This window comes from Gymnoscopelus microlampas (genome assembly GCF_963454915.1).
Source record: "Gymnoscopelus microlampas genome assembly, chromosome: 18".
Classification (NCBI taxonomy): domain Eukaryota; kingdom Metazoa; phylum Chordata; class Actinopteri; order Myctophiformes; family Myctophidae; genus Gymnoscopelus; species Gymnoscopelus microlampas.
Window position 1 is genome coordinate 14,750,906 of NC_139955.1, and position 8,902 is coordinate 14,759,807.

At 39.2% G+C, this 8,902-nt stretch overlaps 1 protein-coding gene across 1 annotated transcript in view; it reads left to right on the forward strand.

The window, feature by feature from the left end:
- Window positions 1–4,543: 4,543 nt before the first annotated feature.
- The window catches only part of pitx2 (paired-like homeodomain 2), a 13,001-nt gene continuing 8,642 nt past the window's right edge, over window positions 4,544–8,902 (forward strand). The window contains exons 1-2 of the mRNA XM_084041978.1: window positions 4,544–5,012; window positions 7,864–7,931. Of these exons, the coding sequence (XP_083898104.1) occupies window positions 7,886–7,931 (46 nt within the window). The 5' untranslated portion in view covers window positions 4,544–5,012; window positions 7,864–7,885. The remainder of the gene's footprint in view (window positions 5,013–7,863; window positions 7,932–8,902) is intronic.

Below are 8,902 nucleotides of genomic sequence, written 5' to 3' on the forward strand. Positions count from 1 at the left end.
TGTTCATGGGATTAATATTAGAGTGGTCCGGGGGCCAAAACCACTATGACATCAGCAGGGCATTTTCTTTGGAAGCTGAGGAGAGGATAATTACAGAAGAAGACAAAGACTTGAAGAGCTGAGTGCTTTTTAAATATACGCTAGCCGTGGTAGCCGGCCATGCACGGTGGGAGACACGAGGCTGCAGCCAATCATGTAAGTCATTTACTGGCCTTTACATGCCTAACCGCTGGCTGTGTGGTGCTGATGAGGCGAGGGGAGGGGGGTATGTATGTCTCCCCCTGGTACTGTGACCAAGTCTGAATAATAAGGATCAGACACAAAGCCGCTTAATGACTTGGAGGGCCATCGAAGAGCCGTCCTTTTAATTTGCTTCATTAAACCAGGCAGCTTTTCTATTTATTTTGTATTTATTTGTTCATAAGGTTCTTCTACCTGTGACGGCAGCACAGACTGTGATCTCAGCCTCTATCTTTTCTCTCTATTTGATTTTCTCTCCTCTGTTCCTCTCCCTCGCAACCTTCCTCTTCGCCGCTTCTCTCCATCTCCCTGTCTTCTCCTTGTTTCACAAACAGCGAGCGGTACAGCAAGGTTACACCCACAATAAAGCTGAGTTCCCAGCAGCCATAACTTTCTGTCTAACATATTAGCAGTACATAAACCGATTTGTTTTAACATTTGTGGCTTTGGAAAACACCAATTTGACTCCAAATTTTATTACATGGCCACAAAGCGCCGGCCAGCCAGAGCACTAGGCGACAATCACATGTGGTTTGAGGCTTAAACAGGGGGGGGAAAAGTGAAAAATCTGAGAGATTTCTCAGGCTATTAGGAGCTGCTCTCCTGAATGATGGCTCTCTCTCTTTGTGTCACTGAAGCTTCCAGCTGAAGAGTGGAACAATGACAAGGATGTGTTTATTTCAATGAATGGATATCAACACATGTGCTTCCATGTCAAACAATTAAAGAGCAAGTATTCAATCAATGCACTCACTGAGGCCTCTGTGAAACGTTATGAAGATGGGTTATATCAGATAGCCACAAGCATCATCTATCCATCGATGAGAAATGATTTAGAAGAAAGAAACAGGAAAGGGGGGTTCATTCAACACTCAATGTGTATGCATGAGAAGTCAGACATACGTTCATAAGCTCTTTAAATTGTGTTTTTTTTTTTATTTAATTGTAATAAGCTCCATACATCTTCAGTGAATGTGATTTTGTGATTTTTAATTATAAACAGTTCTCTATACTCTTTCCATATAGAGATGAATTAGAGCTATTTACAGACTATACTGATATGTTTTGTTAATGGCAAATGCATCTGAATTCAGTGCATTACACAATGTTTAGAAGTTCTAACCTTAGGGAAAAAAAGAGTGAAACATTTAATAGAGGGTTCAAGCAAACCCTGCTATTAAATGAAGGAACTTGTCTTCATGAGCCAAGCCATTGTGGTGTGTTGGGATCTAATGGGTGTGTAATGTATGGGATTTATTCAGTGCATGGTATACCTGGACATCAGGTACTTTGTTGTGTTATTATTACGGTATTAGAGGTTGTAGAAGCAGAACGTTTGCAACAAAAACAAAAGTCCCAGAAATCAGGAAATCAGATTATTGAAATGAAAATAAGAGCATTTTCAAAGTCCTGCCAAAAACCAATGTGTTATATTTCAGGATTTTAAAAATATATTATTTCACGTGGTTGAAATATATTCTGGACAAATATGTTTCAGGGTCCAAGAAATATATATGAAAATATATTTGACAACAACAAGTACTAAATCATCCCATTAAACGTTTATAACCATAACCTGATGATGCCATTGATGTCAAAGGGGAAGGGATGACATAAAATCGCAATAGTAAACAATTTCTCAGAAAAGGAAACAAATCAACTGGCTAATCGGATTACCAATCGGATTACCGGATTAATAATCTGTCATGGATTACCCAATTTCACCCCATCTGTCCCAAATTAGTGTAGGCTGCCACCTCGATATCATATTACTATCAGTTCCAAATCAGGTAATCTGCCCCAGATTACTTTACTTATTTACAGATTTCAGCCCACGTGAAAAGCAGAGCGTCTCAAAGTCATTATCGAGTATTCAGGACTAGAGTAAAAGTTGAAAGGTTACACAGACTCTATAGATGACGGCGCTTGCTGATGTGCTCGTTAGGAATCTGGAGAGGGGTAGGTCACCCTCCCCTCTTTCTCTCCTTCACCCTTTCTCTCTCTCTCTCTCTCTCTCTCTCTCTCTCTCTCTCTTTTCTCACATCACAGCAGATTTTTCTTTCAAGTGTCGTTCTGCGTCGCCCAAACATGACATCGGTGGATCGATAAAGTGCTTGAAATGAAAAGAAGCTGCCCGATTTGCCCTCCAGGCAAAAGATTTTATACCATCACACCATCCCTTTTTTCTCTCAACTTCAGGCGTTCCTCTGCACCTTTTCTCCGTGAGAAATAAAGAGGAGGACCTCTCTGTTTGATTTATATAATTATTTATTCTTTATAGTTGTTATATGAAGGTAAGAGCAAGAATAGCCTGCCTCTCTCTCTCTCTCTCTCTCTCTCTCTCTGTGTGTGTGTGTGTGTGTGTGTGTGTGTGTGTGCGTGCGCGTGCGCGCGCGCGTGTGCGGGTGGATGCCCGCGTGCGTGTGTGCGTGCGACGTGCGTGCATTCATGCGTGTGTGTGTGTGATGTGTGATGTGACAGCTATAGGCATGGATGGAATTGGCGCGATGTGAAGATATTCACGCAAAGTTGATGTTCTAACAGTAAGGAGGGATTTTTTTATTTATTTTTACTAATTATGCACAAATGCTTTGACACCTCATCAAATAATGAGCAACCACGTCCATTATTTTGTCTCTTTTTCTCTCTTTTTAAAGCAGACTTAATTGAGTAGGCCTAATTTGTCAATCGTGTCATGTTTCTACATACTGGTTTATAAGAAGCCACACAAAATAATAAAATAATTTGTTGATAGGTTAATGTGTTAAGGCGATATCTAACTGTACACTGGAACCTGTTGATAATGTTAAGGTTGAGGTCATTCCTGCATTTGTGTAATTCTACACAGTTATCATTATATCGTGTCTTAAAGGAGTAGTTCACCCCAAAAAAAAGACTTATTTTCTATCAATTACACACTCCATGAAGTCTTGAATTCATGGAGATTTTTAATGTTTTTTTGTCGCATTCGTGAGCCAAAACATTAATTGGCTCCTTCAAGCATATTGCGGCATCTCTGTTACAGTCAATTCTACAATGCTTCTTGTAAGTCACTATAAATTTTAGGGTCCCACGATCAGCCCCCCCCCCCCCCCCCCTCCTCATGCCCTCACCAAGAAACTCCCACGAGGCCGTGGGCGTCGTTAATTATTATTATAATGACTAGTTTTAATAGAAGTATGACTACAAATGTAAAAGAAGGATTAGTCACGGTCTCACTTTAAGATGCGAATAGTAAATGAGTGTGTATCTTGTTGGGATCCATATTATACATTCACACACATCCAGCTGTTCTCTAAAGCTCAAATTAGCCGCCGTGTCGCTTGCCGAAAAGAATTGGTCGCTGCTGTAGATCCGTTTGTCTGCAAGCGACACTGTCTTCTATTGATGGAGTATTAATTGGGTAATGCATCCAGCCGTTGCCAATTAAGGCCGCTGTGCCTCAGAAGTTACTTTAACGTATCCTTTAAATTGTATTTTTCATATAATTGTATCTATATATAAAGTTCAAATATTATGAAAGTAGGCTATATGACACCAAGTACTTAAAAAAGTTCGAATTGTATTAATGACACATTGAAATGAGGAAATTAAACACATGGCATGCGGTTAAATAATCTCCCTTTAATTGATCAGTAATTGGATGCTGTTTTATAACCTGAATAATCATGATCAATATGCTATGATGGTCAGGTTGTTAAACATTTGCCATAATTATCGTTTTATCTTGTTCATTGGAGTTTGACATGCAGGCGAATATTTGAAATGACACGTTCACACAGGCGCACTGATTAAAGCCTATAGGCAACATTCATTTATTCTACACAGAGCTATAAAATATGCATTTATTTTATGTATTTATTTTTTATATTTTAAAGGTCGACAGACGACTCTGGGTTTTTCCTGCGCTTCTTTTTATTGTCGTTGTAAGTCGAGAGCTTCTAAGTTTACACTGTGCTTTAAACCACTGCGCGCGCGCGCGCGCGCACACACACACACACACACACACACACACACACACACACACACACACACACACACACACACACACACACACACACACACACACACACACACACACACACACACACACACACACACACTCCTTCTCAAAACTCAAAAGAAGGGAGAAAATGCGCCACTCTTGGAGCGTCTTTCCAGGGTGGGGGGGATAGTTGAGAAAGAGAAGAGAAGAGAAGAGAAGAGAAGAGAAGAGAAGAGAAGAGAAGAGAAGAGAAGAGAAGAGAAGAGAAGAGATTCAAGAGAAGAGAACAGAAGAGAAGAGAAGAGCGGGGGGAAGAGAGGAGAAGAGATTCAGAGAGGAGAAGAGCGAAGAGAAGAGAGGGGAGAAGAGAAGAGAAGAGGACGAACCAAGGAGAGAAGACTCGGGTGACGCTGTAAATAGATCTATAGATGGTTATTTCAGCGCATAAAGACACAATCCTCCAAGGTAGCGGTAGCACCTCTTCTGATGCGCTCTGCTCTGGAGGAACCCATGGTGTTTACGCAGCGCTGATCTGCTCACATCGCTGCTGGACACGGACTGAAGCGCAGACTACTACTAACTCTGGGACCGTGAAGTTATATCGCGTGTGTGCGTGAATGTTTTTTGGTTCCGTTTTTTGTTTGCTTGTTTTTTTTCCGTGTCTATAACTTTTAAGTGGAATTTACCTCCCCAACAACACCCACCAGAGACAGAGTATAGTACACTGGAGCCGGAGGGAGAGAGAGGGGACATATAAACGACCTGCTGGTGTATATTATACTAACTGGTAGGTAAAAAGCACTGAGGCCACTGATTTTACCCGGGATGTGAGTCAATGCGAGTGGAGGAATTCGTTCCAGCTTCAGGCTCAGAAGCCTGGAACCATGATGGATGTATGCACGTGTGTGTGTGTGTGTGTGTGTGTGTGTGTGTGTGTGTGTGTGTGTGTGTGTGTGTGTGTGTGTGTGTGTGTGTGTGTGTGTGTGTGTGTGTGTGTGTGTGTGTGTGTGTGTGTGTGTGTGTGTGTGTGTGTGTGTGTCACTCATAAGTCAGCGGTTCGCCGTTAGTCACTGGATAATGACGTATTGGATGGCTGGTAAAAACAGGAATGTTATACTGATATTACCAAACCTTATAGGCTGAGTGAAATTCAGACACAATATTTCACATTTGTTATAAAATGTATGTTTAGAATATGTTTTAAATCCAGGGAGGCAATGTAAATTTGGATAGTTTAAGTTTTAGTCCATCCAAAATCCGCAGGTGTATGATTTTGTGTGTGTGTGTGTGTGTGTGTGTGTGTGTGTGTGTGTGTGTGTGTGTGTGTGTGTGTGTGTGTGTGTGTGTGTGTGTGTGTGTGTGTGTGTCTATATATATATATATATATATATATATATATATATATATATATATATATATATATATATATATATATATATATATATATATATATATATATATATATTTATTTATATGTATCATTATTTATTTATTTTTATGCATATTTTTAAAACATTACATGTTTACGTGTGGGGTACTGTCTTGTACCACTGATATCAATAAAGTGGCACAGCCCTTAATCTATAATCCATATTTACATAATACATTTATATGCCGTAATTTTTGATACAATCCATTTATGTTACATTTATAAATCAGAACTTACAGCGCAAATGGGTTATTATAGGCCTAACATATAACGTGCTGTAATATGTGACTTGGAGTAATGATGAATGGAAACCAAATAATAATAATAATATTTTAAACATACATGCATTTAAAATACTTGTCTGTTATCGGGATTAAATTGAGCTAAATCAACAAATAGAACGTAATGGGATCGAAACACAATGGATATTATTTGAAGCGCTTTTATTATGTTGTTACATGCCCATGACGTTTTATGAACTAATAAGTGAAAAATCAATTGATTATACAATTATAATTTATACAGACCAAATTATTTACCCTTAACTCAAACCATATACACATATTACACGTGTTACACATTAAAACAACTGGATTTAATTTTTAGGCCTATAATTCATTATTTTACTTGGGGCCTATTAGGCCTATTATATGGCTCATTGTATGTGTATATCTATTGATGTACTTGCTTGTTCAAAATTGACCTGTTTTTCATATAGCAATATGAAATGGAACAGAAATATTTAATATATATGTAATTTTAATTACATTAATTTAAAAGAAGAAAATAAATGATTCATTAAAATAAATTGATTCCTTCCGATTGCATTGGAGGCTATACATCACCATTAGATAAATAGCTGTATCTAACTTAAAGAACATGAAACCTGACCAGATGACATCAACCTTAATAAACTCACACCTTTTGCAGCCTGAGAGACAGACAGCGTATTATTTAACCTTCCGATATCTTCATTTCTCAACTTAAAACACAGATGTAGCCTAAAGCAGGTGAGAGAGAGAGAGAGAGAGAGAGAGAGAGAGAGAGAGAGAGAGAGAGAGAGAGAGAGAGGGAGAGAGGGAGGGAGGAGAGAGAGAGAGAGAGAGAGAGAGAGAGAGAGAGAGAGAGAGAGAGAGAGAGAGAGAGAGAGAGAGAGAGAATGGTTTAACAGCATGACTGCAGCATGCAAATTCCACCCCCGACTTACTTGAATTATCATAAGCAAACACAGTGAGCCTGGACTAATAAAGCCCATCTGTGTAACTTCATATCGAGGTAGTATAGGGCTGCGATAATGAATTTTGTAATATCCCACCGACAGACATCTCAATCAGACTCTAATCCTCCTGATTTCTACCACAGAAATCACTTCATCACTCCCTATATACATCTCACCCCAACTGCTGCAATTCACACAAACACAGTAAAGTCAACCAGTAAACCACAGCGTTTTGGGACAGATATGGATACAACATAAACCAGTGGTTCTCAAACTTTTTCATGTCAAGGAATTTATATGTATTTGGCCAAGGCCGCGGACCCCCATCTCAAAAGATTTTGTTGCAGGGACCCCCCAGAAGCAAAGATTTGAGTTACAAATGTTGACTTTAAAAATACATATTCAAAGATTTGCGCACATTTTCAAAAACAGCAGATCAACAAGCTCAGCGGCACTATGTGCCATGCTATGAGCTTGTATATCTACTATTTTTTAATAGCCAAAGTATAAAATATGGTTAAAGTCGTGACGCTATATTAACTCATTTTGCTGGGGACCCCTGGTACCCCCCTCCCCCCACATCATACCCAAACTACTGCAATTCACACAAACACAGTCAAGTAAACCAGTAAACCACAACGTTTTGGGTTTGGGACAGATATGGATTCAACATAAAACCATAAAAGAATAAACGTCAGACCATTGGGCTGATTGGTGGTGGTGTTTGTGTGTGTGTGTGTGTGTGTGTGTGTGTGTGTGTGTGTGTGTGTGTGTGTGTGTGTGTGTGTGTGTGTGTGTGTGTGTGTGTGTGTGTGTGTGTGCGTGTGCGTGTCCATTTATGTCCGTTTTTTTAATCTAATAATTAGCCTATAAGAATATTAATAAACAAAACAAAAATATTGTGCAGATAATATTAATGAGTTAACGATCTAACAGTTTGCATTGCATGTTGTCTTCATGTTCTTTTTATCCGTTTATCTGTTTATGCAGGATATCCTAAATTACGATAATAATGGACTCCCACTGCCGTAAACTGGCCTCCACATGTGCACAGATAGGTGAGTGTTCATTCATTCATGATTCATTCATTCATGTAGCCTACTGTGGCTGCCACCATGCACTCTAATTGTCTTAGAAATCACAGTGATTTATGCCAGTGGTTCTCAACCTGGGGGTTGGGACCCGCAGGGGGGTCCCCATAATGTTTTTTTGGGGGGTCCCCAGGTGACAGTGAAGTGACAATTTGACTGTTAAACCCCTTTTCATTAAAAAATGAAAGAAAAGAAATGGACTAAAAAATTACCATCAAAAGCAATCAACAAACTAAACTATAAAAACTGGTCAAACATTGGCCAAATTGTCAAATAATATAAGAAAGAGTCAACAATTTTGAAAATAGCCGATTTAGATCTGCTTATGATGGAACCGAGTCAAACAAAAACTAAATTCTTAGCGTAAATCTAAGCGTCATTAATTGATCAGATTCAAATTTCCTAATTTGAATAACTTTCGTGATACCCTACATATAAGGTGTTGGTTTTAAGCTGCAGATATGTGACAACTATGGCTTGTTGCATGTATAAGCCTCAAGTTTCTTTCTAATTAGGCTACTAATATTTGAAAAGGATGTGGTCTACCTTTTACTTCACAGATATTATAGGCCTGCTGTGTTTATTTGGTCTTTGGCATGGGTCTTCAACAGGGGGTCCAGGACCCCGAGGGGGTCCTCAGAGTTACTACAGGGGGTCCGCCAAATCTGTGTGTGGTGGGGAACATTAGCCGAAAATAGCAGGGAGGCGTTGTGAGCTTGTAGATTGGCTATTTTTGGAGAGTCGGTGCAGAGAGGGAAAAAGAGCAAACCAAGTACAGAGCCAACGGGTCAAGTTGACTAAATATTGTGTTTAAAATGTCTGAAAATACACATTAGCATGAATCCATTCCAACGTATTAATAGAAAAGATCAGTGTGTCAAACAATTCTATAAAGCTATCTATGAAATCTATGAAAAAAGTGTATGTGGTGGGGGTCC